The sequence below is a fragment of the Miscanthus floridulus genome, chromosome 18 (assembly GCF_019320115.1).
Source record: "Miscanthus floridulus cultivar M001 chromosome 18, ASM1932011v1, whole genome shotgun sequence".
Lineage (NCBI taxonomy): Eukaryota > Viridiplantae > Streptophyta > Magnoliopsida > Poales > Poaceae > Miscanthus > Miscanthus floridulus.
In genome coordinates this window covers 55,780,063-55,805,475 of record NC_089597.1, presented here as the reverse complement: position 1 = coordinate 55,805,475, position 25,413 = coordinate 55,780,063, and the positions used below count along the sequence as shown (strand labels likewise).

The window sequence follows — 25,413 nt, the reverse complement described above, 5'->3', positions numbered from 1 at the left end:
CCCCGTAGGCAGTGCCGGTCGGTGGCGTGCCTGTGTTGTCCATAGTAGCGATGTGTGGCTCTTTCGGATCGTGACAGATGCATCCTGCTAAGGCCAATCACATCGAGCTTCGGTTCTCTCTCTGCTCTCCCTGTCATGGCCGACTGAGCCACACGAGTTAATACGGCTAGGAGGAGTCATCTCGGGTCATGGCGTCGTGTCTCTAGCACCGCCAGCAAGTCCTCTAGTCGATCGTCCCCACCCCGCCTTGAATGGTGCCTGGCCGAGCTCTAATTTTGGAGTTTGGCCCCGCCACAGCGCCATTAAGACCCAACCCGCCACCACTGTAGGCAGCCACCAGCTCACCGCCTCAAGCCAAATTGGCTACACCACCCGACCCACCTTGCACCCCTTCTCGTTGTGCGCACCTAAGCCATACCCCTATGGCTACCCTCGCGGCGCTAACGCGGCTGTGCTACCATGGCCCACCGTCACGCATGCCGTGCGCACTCGACCAGGCTTACTCGGGGCGTCTCCTACCAAGCCACCACCACAGGTAGGTGCGTGGTGAGTCATTGATGCTCACCCACTATTTCTATCACCTCTTTTATGCCAAGGCTCACCGGAACGTGGTTGCCCCTGCCACATGGTGCCGCCGTCATGGAGGGGCCATCCTATTGTGTCTCAACTTGTCCCACCGCTGCCCGGAGTTGCGCATCAGCCCGTAGGTAAGGGTCGACCCCTAGCTAGGCCTACATGGGTCCTAGTTGGCCGGCGTAGCGGCTCAGTGCCGTCCAGTGTCGCGCCGACGAGCGCGGAGGCATCGAGGACCTCTCCGATGCGAAGATGAGAGAATACGAGGGCTTCCTTGCAAAGTCTCTGTCTATAGGAATAGTACGCGTAGTGCTCGCGCTAATGCCTGGTAACACGAAGGCATTTTTGCAAGAGTGCCAATGAGCGCGGGCTACCCCCTTCGTGGGCCAGCCCATGTGGGCCACGTCCGCGCGGTGGGCCATGCTGGGCTCGCCGCCTTTTCTTTTTAAGCAAATTAGTTAAATGGTTTTCTAATTACATTTCTGAGCTGATCTTTGGTAAATCATATAAAATCATGTAGGTGTCTAAAAATTATGAAACTAATTTTGTTAGGTTTCTAAAATTATGCTCTATCTGTTGGTGTATTTAGTTCATGCTTATATGTGTTGACCTTAGGAGCTATTAAATCATTTGAGAGTACTTAATATTATCAAACTAATTATTGTAGGAATTTTTATGGCAAAATGGTGATAGTTTTAGCCTTGAAATTTTTACAGTAGCTTCATTGTATTATTATGTGCTTACAATAATTTTTGTAGCCTTAGAATAGACTAGGTATTAAGGTACTTGGATGCTCCTTGTTTCAATATACATTAAATCATTAGTGGAAGTAAGGATATATCTTTAGTTGCTAAGTTAAAGGTTGTTAGTTGAACCCAATACCTTGTTTGATGAAAATGATAGCTAGCTTAATATCTTAGTCGTTAGAGTTAGCTTAGTAGCTTAGTAGATATATTGTTATTTTAAGAGTTGTTGTTATCATAATACTAAGTGTTGCATCATCATCGCATGCATATAGAGAACAAGTTGGTGGAGATCATGACCATCGGAGACCACGAGTTTGAGGAGGCGATCGAGGAGTATGAGGAGGAGATCCTCATGTAGGAGGAGATCCTCATGTAATTCCATAGTTTAAATTCTGCACTCTGAACTTGGTATTGTAATAATATATTTCTAAGAACTCTTGTTGTATGAAATGGACTAAGTATTGTAAACTCGTTCTTATTATTAGATCCTGGAGGGAAAACATGGATTGTTCGAGTTCTCCCTTGGGGTGTGCTCGACGGACCCGTCCGATGTAGATAACTTTTGAGGTGCTTAGTGTCAAGTGGAAGATGAGCATGTCCAGAAGCGTACTATTTGGGGTGGTTCTGCCACAGGTGGTACCAGAGCCAATAATGAGTCTACGAGTTTCATAACTCTTTTCAAAACCTAAAATTTGACCAACAAAAGTTTTGCGAAAAGTAGTATGCGATAAAATTATGTAAATAAGTGTAAGCCCTAGCAATATGGTCTATCTAGGATAGCGGCACTAGTTTATCTAATCAATTTTATGTAGGTACACTAACTTACGCTGCATAAGAATCGTTTAACAAGCCGAAAGTGAGTGTGCGTTATGCCAAAAATTTTGCGAATGCCGCTATATATTGGCTTGAGTGAACGGGTAGGCCAATGCATGCATCATGAAAAGAGAATCTTGCTTAAACTAAACTCCCCCCCACACGTATAATTTGGATTAGTGAATTGATAGGATAACCTAAAAGAATGCTTTAATAAAAGCCTTATCATTTCTCTAAGTCTCTTGTTCCTAATCTAGAGGGTTGTCCCTAATGGTTGGTTCATATCTGTTTACAGATGAACCTAAGGTCTAGTCATGGGAGTACCAGTGCTGGGACGAGCCGTGGCCTTGGCAAAGGCCAAGGTGAAAGTGGTTGTGGCAATGAGAACGGCAATGGGGAGAGCCATGAGGCCCCACTTCTGGCTCCTCCTCCTCCGCCACCACCACCTGCGATGACCCATGTGGAGAAGATGGCAGAAATGCTGGCTGCTCGGTGCAAGTCAGCCCGTGCCTTGGAGATGCTTGCCCATGCCATTGGTGGCTTTGCCCGTGGGGGTCACAGAGGCAATGGTGGGAACAGGGGTGGTGCCCACGGTCCTGAGGGGCCCTATTCTTACCAGGATTTATTGAAGATGCACCCACCCACATTCACGCCGACTGCTGAGCCTCTGGATGCAGAGCATTGGCTTCGTATTCTGGAGCAGAAGTTTCTACCGCTCACTATAACTGAAGAACAGAAGGTGCGCTTTGTAGCGCAACAGCTATTGGGTTCTGCTAGTGCATGATGGGACACGTTCAATGCCATGTAGCCGGTGGACCACCGTGTGACTTGATAGGAGTTTACCGCTGCTTTTAGAGAGTACTACAATCCTACTGGTGTGGTGAACAGGAAGTTGATGGAGTTCCTAGACCTGAAGCAAGAGAGCATGTCTGTGATAGATTATGTGAACAAGTTCAACCATCTGGCATAGTATGCTAGGACCCATGTCGATACTAATGAGAATAAGAGGGACTATTTCTATCATGGCCTCTCTTGTAGTCTATAGAAGGAGCTGTACAGAGGGAACTACCAGACTTTTGGTGCTATGATGAATGCTGCTATTGCCATGGAGGGACTTCAGCGTGACTCTCAGGCTGAGTGGAAGTGCAAGCGGGTGATTACTAGGTCTTCTAGTCACCCCTAGGCTCAGAAGGTATAGGTTGTCAGGTGGGTGCCCTATCAGTCTTTGGGTGGGCAGTCATTCCATCAATCTCAGCAGACCTACTAGGCACCTCCCACTTAGTACCATGCACCTACTTAACAGATGCAACAATAGCCTCAGGGACAATAAGTTCTGCCTCGTCAGGGATAGGGAAACAAGCCAGGTGCTTGTTTCAAGTGTGGCAAGAAAGGCCACTATGCTCACCAGTGTCCATAGAACCAGCCTACGCAGTCTTCCTAGCCTTTAGCCAACTTCCGTCTGGTTAAGAGGACGATTATCAAGAAGAAGGTGCCCGTAAGCCGCTCAGGATAAGTCAAATTCACTAAGGCTGAGGAGATCTTGCAGAATGAACCGGTGATGGCTGGTATGTTTACCATCAATTCCCACCCAGCATATGTGTTGTCTGATTCTAGTGCATCACATTCATTTATGAGCATGGGGTTTGTACAGAGGCACAATATATCTCTTATGGCTATTCCTATTGCCTATAAAATCAGTACTCTGGGTGCGCAGTTGTGCGCTAATACTTGGATGGACACAGTCGAATTTCTGCTAGCCACTCACACTTACTGCCTCTAGTTCATGGTGCTGCCTAGCTATAACACCCTAGGTTTTTGTCACCAGTTAAGCAATGGGTTTAAACTCAACCATGGCATGTTAAGTGGCGATGGAGACGTTAGGTCAAACATATGAAAATGAGCCACCGCTTAAACTTGGACCATGCACCATTGCTTACATACTGTCTTTCTAAAAAGTATGCTTGAGTAATGCTGGATGTACTTGTTTCATGTGTCTCGCATCAATATCCATCTATATTGATCCATGGAAAAGTTTCGTGAAGTTTGGAATCAAGAAGTCACATGAAATGACAAGTTATGTCCTTGCTTGAATTGTTTTATAAAGCGAATGAAATTCTAGCTCATCAACCAAACCTTGCAACCTTTCCCAAATGACTCTAGATGAATTCTACAACAAAAGTCATAAAAGGTTCATGTTGAGCAAATGCCAAGAAAATGCTCCAATGGGTCACAAAGGATAATTTAAGCTTTATCATGATCCTACTTTGGTCAAAGTAGAACTATAGCTTCTGCACCTGTTTTAAAGTTGGACATTAAATAAAAGTTGAAGCTCATGTTATGTAGAAGAAACTTTGTTTTTGGAGTATACCATGGATTGGCTTGGAACCAAGTCTAGCATTGGCTCAAAGTTGGAACCTGCTGCTGATTTCAGCACGAAATATTCTAAGTCTAGAAATTCATCGACATCGGCATTGACGTCTCGCGTTCTCCAAATTTTGTTAAGCAACTCATTTTGGTCCAAAGATAAAAGTTGAAGTGTACATGATGGCAAAGAGCATGTATAAAGATGGCACTCGTTGGACCTTGTCTTGACCATCGATTTTTGGAGTTTGGTAATCGCTGTCAATGCATTGATACTTGCTAATGGGACACTAATTATCCGCTGATCTAGAGCTCTAATGACTTGGCAACTTCAATGAGAAATATAGAGCATGTCGAGGTGAACAAACTTTGTTTTGGGCCCAAGGTCTAAATCGGCCCAGATCTAGCCCAATTCGGCGCCCACCTTGCCCACACCGACGCTCGCCACGTGCTCGACGGTTTGCCCGCGTGGCCGCCATGCACCGAGTGCGCTCCGCCATGGCCGACGTGCATCCCACCTCAGTGCTACATGCCTCCTTGTGCCCTGATCCTCCATAATGTGCGCCAAAGCTGCCCCATGCCTTCCCCCACTCGCTTTGCCGCTCCCTTCCTCGCGCTGCCGCTCGCGCCCAGCGCCGGGGCCGCCATGGCCGGCTGGCCGAACTTGTCACCGCAGCGTCCCTGCTGCCCCGAGCTCCTTCGTGTTCCCCCATGTGCGCCATGGATGCTCATCAGGTGATTGTTGTTGTATGGTAAAAATTTCATGAGTTTAGGATTTATATTTTAAGAGTTATAAAAATAACAAATGCCCTGTAATGCTTTGCTCCTACTCTGAATAGTTCTGCATGTTTGAATTAATTGGCTCAGTTAAGTTATGAATCATGACTTGACGAAAATACATGAGTTGTAGTAATTTTCTTAAGCTTTCCAAAAAGTTAAATATCATGATTTTTGGCTAAGTAGATCTTGAGTTATACTTGTTTAAATCTCTGTGGCTGTTTCTGCCCAAACCCAGACAGGGTTTCCTTGTTCTTACTGTGGGGCCTTTTTACTAGTAGAATTAGCTTTAGGTGTTTACATCAAAGTTGTTTAGGATTTTCTAAGCTTTCTAAAAAGTCTAGAACCACATTTATTGGACATGTATAACTCCATTTGTAGCTGTTTGAAGTGGCATATCAGTATCTGTCCATGTTTTAGACAAAGATTCATTCATTGGATTAATTGACCTTGCTAACTGTAGAATCATCTTAATAGAAGAATAATAAAGTTGTAGGTAACTTTATAAGCTTTTCAAAAAGTTATGATTCATGTTTGTTGGAGGTCTAGAACTCCAGTTATGCTTCTCTGAAGATGCTATCAGTTTTCTATACCACTGCTATTGGGCTGCATGTGCAGTTTTGCTTGTGCAATTATTTTCATGGTGTAAATGATGTTGCTATGGTTGTAGTGAATACAAAAGTTGTAGCAAATTTCATAATCTTGCTTGTGTTCAAATTGTATGACCATAGGCCTGATAGTTTAGGAGTTACATGACTTTTAAGTCTTCTATCAAGTTTTGATTGTATTCAGAGTAGATCTGAAAGATGCTAGTGTTTGATCTAGTTAGGATTTGAATCACACCTAGATGATAATAATAAAGTTGTAGATAACTCACTTAAATATCTTGTGTTAAATTTTCCTGGCAATTGGCCAAATATTTTGTGAGTTATGCCTGTTTAAAGTTGGGTTATAGAATTGATTGCTCTCTGTCTTGTTTAGACCAGTTTCTGTAAATGGGTATAATCGACTTAGTTAACTTGAGAATCATGCTAAGAGGATTAAATATGAATTGTATAAAATTTCATAAGCTTTCCAGAATGTGTTGTTGCATAGCCATTGGATTTGTATAACTCTAGTTATGGTCCAAACATGAAGCGGTTGTTTGCAGTCCAGAAATAGACAGATGCTAGTTGTGTTTGTTTACTCCATATGTTGCTAAGTGTGGCTTATGCCCTTGTTGATGGTCAAGTTATGATACTTGTGACCTTGTTAAACTTATGTCATGCTTGATTTGCTTGCTCTCTATAGTTAGTTGTGTGATGTTAGTTAAATAGCTATTGGTGTCTATGTCTTGCATAATCTTGTGTTTGCCTTGAATGCTATCATATGATGCATCTTATATTACCATTCTTCATATTCATGCACTTGTATCTTGCATCTCATCTAGGTAGGCTAGATGAACCACGTGAAGGATGTGAGGTTGGAACCAGACCTGAAGACGGTGTATGGTGGACTTTTCCCGAAGATGGAAGGATCCCTGGAGTACATGCCTGAATAGGGGATGCTTACCAAGCGAGTGTCATCTAACAAGCACTGATCTAGTGTTGGATTCCAGGCAAGCCTCGAAGCATTCTAAGTCTCCTAGTGTTTTACAAAATATTACTCGAGTTCCTTATGATTGATGCATTAGGTTATAAGAGTTGAATGGAACCACTTGATGCATATAAATTCCTTGTCCAGATATATACACCGTTAACCCTGTGTAGGTCCAGGATCGAACATATGCTTAGCTATGCTTAGATCGGTAGAAGTCGGGTGATTTCCTGTCACCTTCGAGATATAGGTGGATACCGGAGCACGGTTGGCTATAATTGCTATCGTGGAATAGAACCTTGGGGTGATGTAAATCGAGGCCGGACGGAGTCTATGTGTAGGTTGACTCATGTGATTTCGTCTATGCCGGTTAAGGACCATACCATTGTTGGAACTTCTGACAAGACTGAATGCATGCCTATCACTTAGCTGGCCAGATAACTCGTTCCGACCGTAAAGCCGAGTAGCTCCACTCAGGCCGGATCCCGTTCTGTTGTGCGCTCCTTGTAGGGAGCCAAACTGAGCCCAAGGGCAGGGTAGTCCTGAACATCCTGGTATTTGGTGTCCCCGATTGTGCGGCACAATATGAACCCGCGAAATGTGTACCTAAGTTGTACCAAAGGTGACCTAAGGCTACCATGGCTGGTAGACTTGGGTTTGTGTTAGGAATAAATTCCCAGCTGGTTGAAATCGATTCGAATCGCCGTCTCTCTCGGATAGTGAGAAACTTGGCTAGCTCCAGCATCGTAGTAACTGTATTGTGGAACATGGTGGTTCGAATAAATATGGAATTATAATACCTGCTATGGTTACTATTGTATGCTATTAAAATGCTATACCACATGTTTGGCACATGATAGTTGCTAATTTAGAGATGGATAGTCATAATTAACTTAATAACAGAATTATAATTGTATAATTTAGTTAATTGCTTTTTATGCAAAATGTTGTCAAGCTACATCCACTTATATAGTCTTGCATGATCCTTGGAGTCAATTTTATTCTTGTTATGATGGGTAAGTCTAGCTGAGTACATTCGAGTACTTAGGGTTTATCCCACCATGTTGCAGGTGAGGTTTTGACCTGCTAAAGATGGTGGCTAACCGCCGGTGAGCTCAGTGACTCTATGTTATCTCTCATCTATATGCTTTTATCTGAGGATGTCACTTATGTTAGCAATGTATTTGAAACTTATATTAATGTAATCATTTGAAAGCTATGTTGTTTTCACTAATTGGTTTTGAAACCCAAACTTATACTATTATTTGTGAAACCATTTGTAATATTATTTTCGCTGCAACTCTACGTATGTGATGTGTATTTGCTTAATCATGCGATCTTGGTTGTGATGTTGATTTATCGAGGTCCTGCGTGACACTCGGCGGACTACCGGGTTTATATAAGTGAGAGTATGCGCGTGTCAACGTGTTAGCGGGGACAGCCGTACTTGATCTTGTATAAATTGGGCGGTTCTGTCACAGCTGGTATCAGAGTGAGATTAAGCATAATACTGTCATGTACACAGTTTTAAAAGCCAAGTTTTGGTTTTAAAAAGCCTATTTTAACTAAGACTTTAGCTACAGGTAAATTTGTCAAAACTTATTTGTAAAACTATGCTAGCGACATCCTCCTTTATGCCCAGTTAAGGACTATTAGGTGGCTATCTAAGTACTAATTGTGGGGGTTTACTTCTTGCAATTTTTACTTTTATCGTCCATACGACGTGCTATTGTATGGATGCCATTCACTTGAATGGTAATGTATGGATCAATTGCCTCTATGCCTAGGTAAGTATGAGTTGTGAGAGCATGACCGTCCAACTATCGGTCTAGGGGAGAGTTAGCTATGGTTACTGGAATATTTACATGTTACACACATGCATATATGAAGGTACTTAATTGTGGGTATATCTGTCGGGTAGCTATGGATACCAAAGTATATATCTCTAGGGATGTGTATATGGAGAGTATCTTATTTTACTGTTTTCATTGTGTGCTTATTTATCTCTTGTGGGGATAGGCTGCAATGAATTTGCCTACAGGTATGCTAACCACGAATGCGTAGATTAAATGTAGCTGACGACTAGCTATATATCGAGAGAGTACGTGTTATGCCACTGACATAGAACGTGATTGCCGCCTTAGGCTGGCAATTTTGTGAGGACGAATAGGGTGAGCATGCATCATGATTGTGCTTGTGCATAAATATGCTTCCCTCACTTTGCTCTAATACTAAGTAACTTATGATCAATGTGATGTTACTATCTTCCTTGTGTGAAGCTAGACAAAATACCTTGTCCCATGCTGTTTGAATAGCTATACTTGAAGATAGTGTGTGATTAGCATTGCCTCATATGTTGCTTCCAAAGGAAATAGATGACAAGTTAATAGTTAGCAAAAAGTTCACCCCTTTGAAAACTAAATTGCTAAATGTGAGTAAAACTTGTTTTGTAGAGATATCCACCTACTTAGTAAAAAGGGAATAACAGATAACAGTACCTTACCACCATGTTTTGCATGATATGTGTAGTAGTGTTGCCGTAGGTGACTACTTGTTAGGTGCGAGCTTTGTGCTTAGTAATAGTCGTTTAAGCTAATTGGATTGAGTGTTTCAAAATGCTCGCTTAAGACCATGATGTAGGTGTGGATGCTCGTTATCTAGGTAGTGTCGTAGCTGTCACTCCTTTTGTCCTCGGTAAGCATACGAGTGTTGAATATCGCTATCCTAGAACAACGTCCAAGTTTTGATAATCTCATGGTTGTCGTCTCCAATTAAGTTCTCTCTTAGGAGCCTAAGTCTGTTCACATGGTTGCTAGCCCTTGAACATTATGCTACAAAGACCTTTATCCATGCCTTTGCTTATCCTTAGGCCCAAGCTTAGTTCCCTGTAATGCTTGCTTATGTCGTGGTTGTCTCGCTCTTGTGTGGGAGGACCTTGCTCAAAAATCCTTGTTAGATCTCATTGCTCCTTCTCCTACTGATGATCTAGTGCAATGCTAATCGCTATCTACCCTGGCTTTGGAACATTTTTCCTCGTAGATCGTGTTATTGCTTTATCAACTGAATCCCTAGTCAGTGCTTTGGCTCTGTCCCTCAAATCTCGTTTGTTTTGTCTCCAACTCTCTCAAGTCTCTAGACATTTATTAGTCTTGATCTCATGTTGCTGCTTGACAAGACCAAATCTCAGGTTAATCATTATTTGGTAATCACTTGGTGGCCACAAGGTGTATATGGAAATTTAGCAAGAGTCCCCTGCTTAGTTGTCTTTGACAATCAGGCTATGCTCTCTTGCGTTATGTTTTGATCTTCGGATCCCCTACTTGTTGACTCCTAACCTTGTGACTACCTTTGTTTGCTATCCCTCCTTCGCAAATTTTGCCGTGTGAGATTTCTTGTGGGTTGTGGGTTCAGTAATGGTGCCACGATTAGCGATCTACAGTGCCACGATGAAACTAAGAGCCCCTGTGGGTGCACACACAAGGTTGTGCTGCTCGGTACGCACTGGTATCGAGGTTCCTAGTCATGATCCATTGCTGAACTACACCTATGCGTTATTTTCACATGAGCTCTTCCTTGGTTATCTCTCCTCATCATGTCAAGAGATCTAAATGTTGAACTAGATGCAATAGGACTTCCTTCTGGAGTCATCCAATAGTTAACCTTTGAAGAATAGGTCACTAACATAAACTTAACAGACTACAAGAGATGGTAGACAAGTGACTCGACGTGACTGTCCCTGTAATGACATCGGTCATCTAGTGAGCAACTTATGTCATTCTCGTTGGATTAGGAAGATGCACAACACTTAAAGTTGGACAAGTTATCAGTCGAAAAATAAATGGACTGGGATATTATGTGCTGTAATAGGTCACCTGATGCTTAGGAGCTTTTGTCTAAGTCTTGACCATTATGTACAAGAGTGAAGATTTGGAACCTTCTTAGTGTTGAGAGACAACCGATTAGTTACCAGTAGGAAGGTTAATCTCTAGCTAGGTAACGACTCTTTGGTAGCCCCGAAGGCTATGTCTCACAGAACAATGTTAGATGAAGAAATAACAAAGTCGGTCAGCAATGCAAGTACTGTCTTCTTCTCTAAGCCCTATGTCATCAAGACAACTCCATCTTGGACAATCAAATGGGTAGTGCAAGGTACTGTATCAGCTAAGTAAGGAACTATAGAAAGCATGTCCCTAGTTTCGGTCCGTATCATTATGTATATGGTGCTATCAAAGGATTGTTCTGGATTCTATGGGATGAAGCATAGAAGGATAATCAGAGACGTTCCCTTATCTTTGTAGGACTGTCACTCCATGTGAAGTATGCATTGTGCCCTGCAAGAACACTCCACCAGTTCAATGCTTGTGTATAGTCGAGCTAGTGCTTACATCAACGGTTGAGGTTGTTCCCTAGGAAGCATGTAAGGATAACCCTAGCCTCCATCCTCAGTGAGAAAGCTACTGCTATCATAAAGAGAATGAGAGAGTGCAGAACACATCCCACAACGCGTGAAGCAAAGAAAAAGAAGGAGCGAGAAATCTGTCAAGGCTTTGTGGCACTCCACTAGTCATTTTTAAGCCAGTGATTAGTGGCTCGAACATGGTTGAATTCACACCAAACTTGGTAATCTCATTCCTCGCTCAAGGAACTTCAGTATCTTAAGTTGGCTTGAGTATTGGTTGAGTAAAGTATCAGATTTGTGAGATGTTTTGATAGTTCAGTCACAAAGTTTCAGAACAAAGCAGTTTTGGTAAATGATTTGTTTGGATAGTCAAACGGTGTCTGTTTGAGCTGAATTTTGGTCAATAGTTAAAGGACTCTTGGATCTAAATGTCTACCAAAATTTGTGCACAATGGAGCACTAGTTTGTGAAATATGAACAGAAAACCAAAGAGTACAGAATCTATAATTTCTTTGTGATTGCGATCATCCTTCGCATTCGAAAGATGTGTTTACAATTGATGCCAAGGTATGTAACACGGTCAATAATTGTTGCTAGATAATCCTTTAGATGCCCTAAAGAAGACTCCTTGGACCCCTTTGTACCTTGTTCTTGGCCTCTTCTATCAACAATGTTCGAGCAATCAAGGTGTTCTATGAGTCAATTTATACCCTTGCAAATCGAAAGTAATTGGAAAGGTGTCAAACAGTGGATTTCAAAATCGTGATTTGGAGATATTGACTGACATTAGAAATGAAGCCCCAATGTCAAAAGTAGTTCCACAAAGATAGTTTTGATATAGTGCAAGTCAACCCAACTTACTGCGTAACTGCACCACGAAGGCAAATTATACTCAACCTGCTTGGTAGTGAACTAGTCCCTAGTTTTGTGATTACTTGCAACTTTTGTTGTCCTCTAAGCCTCACTAACGTCCTTCTACATCAATGGTTCTCCAATGTTTATATGCCTTTGGTACCTTATATGTGTTTTTACCCAAGAGATTGCATCAGATTCAACCCAGATAACTGTGGCCGCTTGGATATGAGGATTCCCTTAAATAATGGTCATCGAAAATGCTGAGTCAACGGAGTTAGCTATCACATTCAACGCTCACTCAACGGACTTAGGTAATACAGTGTTGTTATCAAAGAAAGAGCACTGCACACATGGAACATTATGTAGCTTTCCATCAGTTGACATCTGAGTGAATGCACCGCTACAACCAGTTTGGATATTGGTTAACTAGCTTCTCATACCCTCAAAGAATGTTTACCCCATCTATGATCACATCCTTTACAAAAAGTTGTGCTCGAGCCACTTTAGTAGAGAACTGCTTTTCAAACGTTGTGAACAAATATAGCACCGTTGTAAGGAATATCCGTCAACAGGCTGTGGTCTATTGCAAAGTCCATATGGTCTGTGCTATATCCACTAGGGGAGTAGATGTTACAAGTATTTAGTCTACCTATGAATCACTCTTCATACATCGAGGACGAAGTACATAGGATAGTGCTATCTTAGATTCCTCCCAATGCAATAATGCTTTATGGAAGCCAATGAATGAAATCCTTTTGACAAAAGACTTACTACGAAGAGTGAGTATCAAAAAGTTGTCTTGACCAAATTAGCCTCTCTTATGCTTGAAGCTAAGTAGCCTAATGATATCGCAGATGTTGGAAATTGGATGACATGCTTCTCTTCCCTCGAAAGTCTTTCGCACCGAATCTTGGGGCGAGATTCCTATAAGGGGGAGGGTTGTAACACCCAAGGTTTTTGTCACTAGTTAAGCAATGGGTTTAAACTCAACCATGGCATGTTAAGTGGTGATGGAGACGTTAGGTCAAACATATGAAAATGAGCCACCGCTTAAACTTGGACCATGCACCATTGCTTACATACCGCCTTTCTAAAAAGTATGCTTGAGTAATGCTGGATGTACTTGTTTCATGTGTCTTGCATCAATATCCATCTATATTGATCCATGGAAAAGTTTCGTGAAGTTTGGAATCAAGTCACATGAAATGACAAGTTATGTCCTTGCTTGAATTGTTTTATAAAGCGAATGGAATTCTAGCTCATCAACCAAACCTTGCAACCTTGCCCAAATGACTCTAGATGAACTCTACAACAAAAGTCATGAAAGGTTCATGTTGAGCAAATGCCAAGAAAATGCTCCAATGGGTCACAAAGGATAATTTAAGCTTTATCATGATCCTACTTTGGTCAAAGTAGAACTATAGCTTCTGCACCTATTTTAAAGTTCGACATTAAATAAAAGTTGAAGCTCATGTTATGTAGAAGAAACTTTGTTTTTGGAGTATACCATGGATCAACTTGGAACCAAGTCTAGCATTGGCTCAAAGTTGGAACCTGCTGCTGATTTCAGCACTTAGAAATATTCTAAGTCTAGAAATTCATCGACATCGGCATTGACGTCTCGCGTTCTCCAAATTTTGTTAAGCAACTCGTTTTGGTCCAAAGATAAAAGTTGAAGTGTACATGATGGCAAAGAGCATGTATAAAGATGGCACTCGTTGGACCTTGTCTTGACCATCGATTTTTGGAGTTTGGTAATCGCTGTCAATGCATTGACACTTGCTAATGGGACACTAATTATCCACTGATCTAGAGCTCTAATGACTTGGCAACTTAAATGAGAAATATAGAGCATGTCGAGGTGAACAAACTTTGTTTTGGGCCCGAGGTCTAAATCGGCCCAGATCTAGCCCAATTCAGCGCCTACCTTGCCCACACCGACGCTCACCACGTGCTCGACGGTTTGCCTGCGTGGCTGCCATCCACCGAGTGCGCTCCGCCATGGCTGACATGCATCCCACCTTAGTGCCACGTGCCTCCTTGTGCTCTGCTCCTCCATAACGTGTGCCAGAGCTGCCCCATGCCTTCCCCCACTCGCTTTGCCGCTCCCTTCCTCGCGCTGCCGCTCATGCCCAACGCCGGGGCCGCCATGGCCGGCTGGCCGAACTTGTTGCCACAGAGTCCCTACTGCCCTAAGCTCCTTCGTGTTCCCCCCACATGCGCCACCGGCTCCGCCAACCTCTCCTCGTTCTCGTGCGCTCCTTCGTCGAGCCAACCTAGGCCAGGAGGCTGGAGGACCGCCGTCGCCACCGCTGCATGCCACCGCCGTGCATGGCCAGTGAAGCACGGTCCATCTCCCAGCCATCCGCGGCAACCTTAGGGTGCGAATGGACCCCCTGGTGCTCCCTCGCCATTCCTATGCCGCTGACGAGCCTTCTCCGACCGGCGACGACGAGCTCCTACGCATCCTCTGCGCTAATCCACGGCAAGGACTTCGCACAGAAATTCGACAAATGGGAAGGGTGTATCTGTAAACTGTAGACTCATATGAATAGTGCCAAAATGGATCAGTTTGTTTGCTTTTAATTTATGGAAACTCCAGGGTCCCCGATGCAAGATTTAGATCTCTTTTTCTTTGATTTAGGCAGATTGAAATGATCCACTTTGAAAATTCATAGTAATTCATAGGAAATTAGTAAAATAGCAAATGAGGACTTTTTGGAATCCTTGTGAAATTCTCTATTCCCTAGATCTATAATATGGCATGATTTAGTTTAAAGTTTTTGCTGTAAAAATCAATTTATGCAGTTAGGTTTGTAACACTAGTTGTGTCTTGTCTTTTTCATAACTGAAGTTACTTTGCTAAAATAAATGTGAAAGTTTTATGGGATGCTCATCAGGTGATTGTTGTTGTATGGTAAAAATTTCATGAGTTTAGGATTTATATTTTAAGAGTTATAAAAATAACAAATGCCCTGTAATGCTTTGCTCCTACTCTGAATAGTTCTGCATGTTTGAATTAATTGGCTCAGTTAAGTTATGAATCATGACTTGATCAAAATACATGAGTTATAATAATTTTCTTAAGCTTTCCAAAAAGTTAAATATCATGATTTGTGGCTAAGTAGATCTTGTGTTATACTTGCTTAAATCTCTGTGGCTGTTTCTGCCCAAACCCAGATAGGGTTTCCTTGTTCTTACTGTGGGGTCTTCTTACTAGTAGAATTAGCTTTAGGTGTTTACAACAAAGTTTTTTAGGATTTGATAAGATTTCTAAAAAGTCTAGAACCACATTTATTGGACATGTATAACTCCATTTGTAGCTGTTTGAAGTGGCATATCAGTATCTGTCCATGTTTTAGACAGAGATTCATTCATTGGATTAATTGACCTTGCTAACTGTAGAATCATCTTAATAGGAGAATAATAAAGTTGTAGGTAACTTTATAAGCTTTTCAAAAAGTTATGATTCATGTTTGTTGGAGGTCTAGAACTCTAGTTATGCTTCTTTGAAGATGCTATCAGTTTTCTATACCACTGCTATTGGGCTGCATGTGCAATTTTGCTTGTGCAATTATTTTCATGGTGTAAATGATGTTGCTATGGTTGTAGTGAATACAAAAGTTGTAGCAAATTTCATTATCTTGCTTGTGTTCAAATTGTATGACCATAGGCCTGATAGTTTAGGAGTTACATAACTTTTAAGTCTTCTATCAAGTTTTGATTGTATTCAGAGCAGATCTGAAAGATGCTAGTGTTTGATCTAGTTAGGATTTGAATCACACCTAGATGATAATAATAAAGTTGTAGATAACTCACTTAAATATCTTGTGTTAAATTTTCCTGGCAATTGGCCAAATATTTTGTGAGTTATGCCTGTTTAAAGTTGGGTTACAAAATTGATTGCTCTCTGTCTTGTTTAGACCAGTTTCTGTAAATAGGTATAATTGACTTAGTTAACTTGAGAATCATGCTAAGAGGATTAAAGATGAATTGTAGAAAATTTCATAAGCTTTCCAGAATGTGTTGTTGCATAGCCATTGTATTTGTATAACTCTAGTTATGATCGAAACATGAAGCGGTTGTTTGCAGTCCGGAAATAGACAGATGTTAGTTGTGTTTGTTTACCCCATATATTGCTAAGTGTGGCTTATGCCCTTGTTGATGGTCAAGTTATGATACTTGTGACCTTGTTAAACTTGTGTCATGCTTGATGTGCTTGCTCTCTATAGTTAGTTGTGTGATGTTAGTTAAATAGCTATTGGTGTCTATGTCTTGCATAATCTTGTGTTTGCCTTGAATGCTATTATATGATGCATCTTATATTACCATTCTTCATATTCATGCACTTGCATCTTGCATCTCATCTAGGTACGCTAGATAAACCACGTGAAGGACATGAGGTTGGAACCGGACCTGAAGACGGTGTATGGTGGACTTTTCCCAAAGATGGAAGGATCCCTGGAGTACATGCTTGAATAGGGGATGCTCACCAAGTGAGTGTCATCTAACAAGCACTAATCTAGTGTTGGATTCCAGGCAAGCCCCGAAGCATTCTAAGTCTCCCAGTGTTTTACAAAATATTACTCGAGTTCCTTATGATTGATGCATTAGGTTATAAGAGTTGAATGGAATCACTTGATGCATATAAATTCCTTGTCCAGATATATACACCGTTAACCCTGTGTAGGTCCAGGATCGAACATATGCTTAGCTATGCTTAGATCGGTAGAAGTCGGGTGATTTCCTGTCACCTTCGAGATATAGGTGGATACCGGAGCACGGTTGGCTATAATTGCTATCGTGGAATAGAACCTTGGGGTGATGTAAATCGAGGCCGGATGGAGTCTATGTGTAGGTTGACTCATGTGATTCCGTCTATGCCGGTTAAGGACCGTACCGTTGTTGGAACTTTTGACAAGACTAAATGCATGCCTATCACTTAGCTGGCCAGATAACTCGTTCCGACCGTAAAGCCGAGTAGCTCAACTCGGGCTGGATCCTGTTCTGTTGTGCGCTCCTTGTAGGGAGCCAAACTGAGCCCAAGGGTAGGGTAGTCCTGAACGTCCTGGTATTTGGTGTCCCCGATTGTGCGGCACGGTATGAACCCGTGAAATGTGTACCTAAGTTGTACCAAAGGTGACCTAAGGCTACCATGGCTGGTAGACTTGGGTTTGTGTTAGGAATAAATTCCCAGCTGGTTGAAATCGATTCGAATCGCCGTCTCTCCTAGATAGTGAGAAACTTGGCTAGCTCCAGCATCGTAGTAACTGTATTGTGGAACATGGTGGTTCGAATGAATATAGAATTACAATACCTACTATGGTTACTATTGTATGCTATTAAAATGCTATACCACACATTTGGCACATGATAGTTGCTAATTTAGAGATGGATAGTCATAATTAACTTGATAATAGAATTATAATTGTATAATTTAGTTAATTGCTTTTTATGCAAAATGTTGTCAAGCTACATCCACTTATACAGTCTTGCATGATCCTTGGAGTCAATTTTATTCTTGTTATGACGGGTAAGTCTAGCTGAGTACATTCGAGTACTCATGGTTTATCCCACCATGTTGCAGGTGAGGTTTTGACCTGCTAAAGATGGTGGCTAACCGCCGGTGAGCTCAGTGACTCTATGTTATCTCTCATCTATATGCTTTTATCTGAGGATGTCACTTATGTTAGCAATGTATTTGAAACTTATATTAATGTAATCATTTGAAAGCTATGTTGTTTTCACTAATTGGTTTTGAAACCCAAACTTATACTATTATTTGTGAAACCATTTGTAATATTATTTCCGCTGCAACTCTACATATGTGATGTGTATTTGCTTAATCATGCAATCTTGGTTGTGATGTTGATTTACCGAGGTCCTGCGTGACACTCGGCGGACTACCGGGTTTATATAAGTGAGAGTATGCGCGTGTCAACGTGTTAGCGGGGATAGTCGTACTTGATCTTGTATAAATTGGGTGGTTCTGTCATAGCCTGAGCATGGCATAGATGTAATTCTGGGCATGAACTGGTTGTGAGTTTATGGGGTGATCTTGAACCTTAAGCAGAGAGTTGTTGAGTTACGGCTTTCTTCTTCCGAGGATATGATGTCTCTTCTTATACCCTCGGATCCAGCCTTACCAGTGGTTGCCCATGTTGAAGCTTCTCCTGACCTTGCCTCTATTCTTGTGGTCTATGAGTTTTCGAATGTCTTTCCTAAAGATCTACCTAGGTTACCACCGGATAGGGACGTGGAGTTTTCCATTGAGTTAGAACCTAGCACTGCTCTTATTTCATGGCGTCCCTACCGCGTGGCTCCTAAAGAACTAGCTGAAATGAAGAAGCAGTTAGAGGAATTATTGGAGAAGGGATTTATCCATCCTAGCTCTTAATCTTGGGGTTGCCCAACTATTTTTGTGAAAAAGAAGGACAATACTCTATGGATGTGTGTGGATTACCGCCCTCTCAATGTGGTAACAATTAAGAACAAGTATCCTTTACCTCGTATTGATACTTTGTTCGATCAGTTGGCTGGTGCCAAGGTATTTTTAAAGATTGATCTTCGTTCTAGGTTGTGGGGTGTACGACCCTAGATACCCATGGTAGGCCACATGGGCTACGCCCCTAGGGGTGGCCCAGCCCACAAGACGAAGCCTTGCGAGGCACGACTCTACTCGGTGCCTTCCACAAGACACCGGGAAGGTATCCAGAAGATACTACGAGATCTGTTAGGATATGTACGATCCCAAGATTCCTATAATCAGTTATTACTTTCTGGTTATCTCTCAGATCTAACCGACTTGTAACCCTGCCTCCTAGACTATATAAGGCGGGCAGGGACCCTCTCCAAAATCATGGCATATCAAACGATAGCTAATACAAACCAACAGACCACAGGAGTAGGGTATTACGTCATACTAACGGCCTGAACCTGTCTAACTCATGTGTCTCTATTGCCTTCTTGTTCTTGATCTCACGCTCCTCTGCCGATCAATCTACATTCATGGGATACCCCTCGGAGGACTGCCGATGATATTCTGTCGATAGTTGGCACGCCAGGTAGGGGTGTGCATGCTGTTTCCTTGTCGAACAAGATGGCTTTTTCTGTAGGCTCTTTGTCCCTTCCACAGCCTAGCTAGCTCTTCATGGTTGGATCCATTTTGTGGGTCATCAACGCTGATGGAGTCAGAGAGCTCCTCGAGCCAGGGCAGATCGGTTCTGCACCGACCACCCACGCACCTGCAACTACAGATCCGATCTCGGAGTCGATTCTGAGGTCTCCTTCAGTAGCGACTTGCCGTCCGCTTCCTCGCTACTAGAGGAGGCAGATCAACAATGATGATCTGATCGAATCCATCGATCGGGTCAGTCTAAAGCTCACCGATTGTCTCTCCATCGCCGAATCAGCTCTAGACACTCTGGTTCAGCGCCGACCACCCTCTGATCTAGATCTATCGGAGGCTGCTCAGGAAACTATAGGGGTTACGGCCCTACCCTTTGGGTTCACCAACGCTGCTGCCACTTACCAACACGCCTTGAGGGGCAAACTCGCTGACCAGGTGGACTACGCTTGTCTACTCACCGACTAGGTCGCCATCCAGCTTCCACTAGCCATCAACATGCTACACTTAGGCTGGAGCCCTGGGGTGCCCCTCTAGACCTTCCTGAAAGAAACTCCGGGCTCCAAGTCTTAGGGCTCTACGAAGACCCTCGCTGAAACCTTCTTCGAGCAATTTCTCCTTCCACCCTTCTAGGGTGGTGCGATCTTCAACATCAGCATCGACAACCCTCCTCAAAATGGTGAAACCGAGGAGGAGTGCGTTGCTCGGGAGAACCAGAACATCAACTGCACGCAGCGCCGAGAAAATGAGGCAGCCATTACAAGGGCTGAGGCTACTCGGGATAATCATCTTGATTCACAAGGAAGACCACTCCTGCTTCACCACGACCTTGACGAAGAATTTCTCCACGTCGATGGCCACGACGTCTTCAAGACTCCAAGCGCCAATCTGGCAGTAGCCGCCAATGAGCTCGCTCATTTCCCTCAAACACCCGAGCTCGCCAAGATCACCGCCATGCTTAAAGTGGCTCACTATCAGGTCAATGAGATTCACGAGGATCAGAGACCTTCATGCTCTACAAGCACGATTCATCGATCAGCTGCACCAAGATCCAATCACCGCCCTAGTCAAAGCCGTTTCACCATCTAGTTGCTACCTCTCTAGGGGGAGTAGGGGGCTATCGCGCCAAACACCATCGCTAGCACGACCAAGAGGTCAAACAGGACGCTCGAGTGCATCTCGGTAACCTCTGGGATGCGCGATAGCGTATCGAGCAACGTCACTTCGGTCGCCATGAAGATGAAGTACATTGCCGCTAGGAGTACCAAAAGGAGTACGACAACCTGGACTCAGCCCTCAAGCCTATCCCTAACCACAACGCCATAGAAGACGGTGTCAACAACCCTGAGGGCCCCCCAGCTTTCACCAGGGTGCTCCGAACACTCTAGTGGCCCCATGGTTTTAAAATCACTGGGGTCGAGCCCTATGAAGGAAGAATGAACCCAACTCAGTGGCTATAGGCTTATGCCACTGCTATCCGAGCCATCAGAGGAGACACCAGCATCATGGCAAATTATCTCCCCGTCATGCTCACGCCACCCGCCATGAGCTGGTTTACCAGCCTTGCGCCGGACTCCATCGGATCATGGGAAGAGCTGAATAAAGTCTTCACCGACAACTATATGGCCAAGTGTACTCGACCCGACACCAAGCATAATCTCAGCCGCATTAACCAAAAGCCATCTGAGCTCCTCCATAGCTACATTCGATGTTTCTCCGAGATCAGGAACTCTATTCCCAACATCATGGAAGCTGAGGTCATCACCGCCTTTATCCGAGGGCTCCACCATCGCGAGCTTCGCTCCAAATTCAACCGCAAGCCTCCCACCGGTATCGGCGAGATGATCACTATGGCCAACCAGTACACCGACACCAAGGAAGCTGAGGTGCGCTTCAATGAGGATGCAGGCACTCATCGCCTGTCTCATCGCTACGATGACTGCCCCGACGACCGATGCCATAGCGATCGCTGCCCTGACGACCGCAGCTACCATCATGACAGTGGCCGTGATCGGTTAGGACACATGCCCGGCCAAAATCGCCGCTGCCAGCCAGAACACATCATTACCGTTGTCAGTCAACCTCGCGCCAAGTGCAACTATGACGAACAGTACCAAAAGATCCTTGATGGCCCATGCCCTCTTCACAAGAACACCAAACACAAGATGAAGGACTGCATTGGTCTGGCTAAGGACTTCTAGGACAAGAGGCTCAATGACGACACCAACAATGGAGCTGGAGGTCGCTGACCACCTAGGGGCAACAATAATGCCTTTCAGGACCACGATAAGGTGGTCGCCACCATCTTTGGGGGCCTCGCCTCCACTGAGAGTAGAAGAGAATGGAAGCTCGCCGCTCGACGAGTGCTCGCCGTCACTTCAGAGGAAACCACCACCAACCCCAGCTATCACCCATGGTCTGAGGTCCCCATCACCTTCAGCAGGGCCGACTAGTGGGTAGATATACCCTACATAGGGCATTTCCCCCTCATCCTCGACGCAACCGTCCAGAAGGTGCCCTTTAGAAAAGTCCTCGTTGACGGTGGCAGTGCTTTGAACCTACTCTTTGCCAGGGCCCTAAGGGAGTTGGGCCTCGTGATAACAGATCTTACACCCTTGGACTCCTCCTTCTGGGGTGTGGTACCTAGAAGGGCATCCAGACCACTTGGAGAGATTACCCTACCAGTATAGTTTGGCATAGCAAGCAACTACCGCGTCGAGCATATCAACTTCTACGTCGCCGACTTCGACACCGCCTACCACGCCATACTTGGTCGGCCAGCTCTGGCCAAGTTCATGGCCGTACCGCACTATGCATATCTGGTGATGAAAATGCCTTCACCTGCAGGAGTCTTGGCTCTGCGGGCCAACCTCTCCGTTGCCAATGCCTATGAGACAGAGAGTCTCGCTCTTGCCGAAGCCACCAACCTCTCCATCTAGATGGCTAGCATGGTTGCCGAAGCCAAGACAGTGCCCGCCAATGACCTGGAGATCCTAGAGCTGGAGCTTCCTCGTGCCTCCACCAAGTCCAAGGAAATCAAGGAGGTTGGCCTCGGCCTCGACGACGTCTCTAAGACCATGAAGATTGGGGCTCACCTGACCCCAAATAGGAAAGCGCGCTCATCTCCTTCCTACTTGCCAACACCGATGTGTTTTCTTAGAAACCTACAGACATGCCGGGGGTACCATGGGAGAAGATTGAGCACTCCTTGAATGTCTCACCGACCGCTAAACCGATCAAGCAGAAACTCCGCCGATTCATGCCAGACAAGAAGGAGTCTATTAGGGTAGAAATAAAATGGCTCTTAGCTACCAGGTTTATAAAAGAAGTATATCATCCAGATTGGTTAGCAAACCCTATTCTCATTCAAAAAAAGAATAAAGAATGGAGAATGTGTATTGATTATACTGATCTTAACAAACACTGCCCTAAAGATCCCTTCAGCCTGCCTTGAATAGACAAAGTTGTTGACTCTACCGCTGGCTATGAACTGCTCTCCTTCCTTGACTGTTACTCTGGCTATCATCAGATCTCCCTCAAGGAAGAAGACCAGATCAAGACATCATTCATTACGCCTTTCGATGCATACTGCTATAGAACTATGTCCTTCGGACTCAAGAACGCCAGGGCTACCTATCAAAGGGCCATCCAGAGGTGCCTCTACCAATAGATCGGCTACAATGTCAAAGCCTACATAGACGACGTGGTCGTCAAGACCAAGACAGCTGACAACCTTATCACTGACCTCGAAGAAACCTTCGCTAACCTGAACAAGTACCGATGGAAGCTGAACCCTTCAAAGTGCGTCTTTGGAGTTCCATCCGGTATACTGCTAGGCTACATCGTTAGTGCTTGAGGTATCGAACCTAACCCTAACAAGGTCTTTGCCATCACTAATATGAAATGGCCGACATGCATCAAAGATATACAGAAGCTTATAGGCTGCATGGCTGCTTTAAGTCGCTTCATATCACGCCTCGACGAAAAAGGGTTATGTTTCTTCAAACTCCTCAAGGCCTCTGAGCGATTCTCCTGGTCGGAGGAGGTAGACTCAGCTTTTGAGCAGCTCAAGGTATTCTTAACAAAGCCTCCAATCATGATGGCACCACGTCTAGATGAGACTCTGTTGATATACATCGCCGCTACTTCTCGCGTCGTGAGCACAGCTATTATCGTCAAACGCGAGGAAGCCGGGCACGCTTATAAAGTACAACATCCAGTTTACTTCACCAGCGAGGTACTTAATGAGCCTAAAACTTGTTATCCTTAGGTACAAAAGCGGTTATACGCCATGCTTATTACGTCGCGCAAACTCCGACACTACTTCGAATACTACAAGATTATTGTGGTCACTGAGTTCCCTCTAGGGGACATTCTCCACAACAAAGAGACCAATGGCCACATCATTAAGTGGGCTGTTGAGCTGGACACCTATTCCATCAAATTCAGAAGCAGACCTACCATTAAGTCACAAGCGTTTGCTGATTTCATCGCTGAATGGACCGAGATCCAAGAGCCCATCGCCGCTACTTGCCCCAAACACTGGGTAATGTACTTCGATGGCACCCTTAACATCAATGGTGCTGGTGTGGGCATTCTGTTCATTATGCCAACCAAGGATAAGCTATGTTATGTTCTCCGGATACACTTTCCAGCCTCCAACAACGTCGCAGAATATGAAGTGTGTCTCCATGGTCTCCGTATAGTCGTCGGGCTCGGTGTCAAATGCCTCATGGTGTACGGGGACTCTGCGCTGGTTATCAACCAGCTCAACAAGGATTGGTCATGTTCCAATGAGAAGATGGATGCATACTGCATCAAAATCAGGAAGGTCGAAGGAAAATTCTATGGCATCGAGTATCACCATGTGGTACATGACCAAAATCAGCTCACCGATCACTTATCCAAGCTGGGCTCTTCTCGTGCCATGATCCCACTAGGGGTCTTTGTTCAAGATCTCTTGGCACCATCCATCAAAGAAGATAAGGAAGTCGAAGAGGTTCCCCCTGCCGAGCAGTTGGTACTTGTGGTACCTTCGTCGGTCACCGATTTGAGGGAGCAATTCATCAAGTACCTCACCAACACCGAGGTACCCACCAACAAGACTGAAACTGAATGCCTAGTTCATTGAAGCAAGCTTTACATGCTGGTGGATGGAAGCTTGATGAGGAAAAATGCCAAGGAAGGGATACTGCAGAAATGCATCACCCAAGAGGAGGGAGTAAAGCTACTTCTCGAAATTCACTCTGGTTCTTGTGGCAACCACGCGGCCTCGAGAACACTGGTCGGCAAGGCTTTCTGAGCTGGTTTTTGTTGGCCCATAGCCGTCACTGATGCAGAAGACCTCATCTAACGTTGTGAAGGATGCCAATTCTTTGCTAAGCAAATACATGTGCCGGCACAAGAGCTGCAAACCATCCTAGCTTCCTGGCCCTTCGCATGCTGGGGACTGGACATGATCGGGCCTTTCAAACTAGCACTAGGTGGTTTCCGGTATGTATATGTCATCATCAACAAGTTCTCCAAGTGGATTGAATATAAACTGCTCATCTCGGCTACTGCAAAGAAAGCAGTTGAGCTCTTTGAAGATATCATCCACAGATTTGGTCTACCGAATAGCATCATCACCGATCTCGGAACTACATTTACTAGCCATCACTTCTAGGACTTCTGCAAAGACCGCTGCATCTCCATCAAATATGTCTCCATTGCCCATCCAAGAGCCAACGGCCAGGTTGAATGGGCGAACGGCATGATCCTTGATGCCCTAAAAAAGCGACTATATCAGAAAGAAGAAAGGCACCTGGGCAGATGGCTCAAGGAGCTTCCAGCTGTAGTCTGGGGACTACGTACTCAAGCTAGTCGCAGCATTGGTGTGACTCCATACTTCTTGGTCTACAGCTCAGAAGCCATACTACCAGCTGACAATAGTTTCTGAGCACCTAGAGTGGAAAATTATGATGAAGAGCAGGCCAAGGCTGTTCGATCTGAGGACATCGATAGGGCTGAGAAAGAACAACTAATCACCTGCTTCTATATAGCTAAATATCTAGAAGGCTTGCGGAAGTACTATAATCGAAACGTCAAAGGTCGTTCATTTGCTATTGGCGATCTCGTTCTCCGCAGAAAACAAAAAACTAAAGGGATGCACAAGCTCTCTTCCCCTTGGGAAGGACCTTACATCGTCA

The 25,413-nt window shown here is 44.2% G+C and overlaps 2 protein-coding genes across 2 annotated transcripts; both read left to right on the top strand.

Annotated features, from left to right (window-relative positions):
- Window positions 1-20,730: 20,730 nt before the first annotated feature.
- On the top strand, window positions 20,731-21,426 carry LOC136523877 (uncharacterized). The gene has a single exon (XM_066517410.1). It carries the CDS (start codon window positions 20,731-20,733, stop codon window positions 21,424-21,426), a length of 696 nt encoding a protein of 231 aa, XP_066373507.1.
- Window positions 21,427-23,516: 2,090 nt separating this feature from the next.
- LOC136523875 (uncharacterized) lies at window positions 23,517-24,356 on the top strand. Its single transcript, XM_066517409.1, has one exon. The coding sequence runs from the start codon at window positions 23,517-23,519 to the stop codon at window positions 24,354-24,356; it is 840 nt and encodes a 279-aa protein (XP_066373506.1).
- Window positions 24,357-25,413: the final 1,057 nt, after the last annotated feature.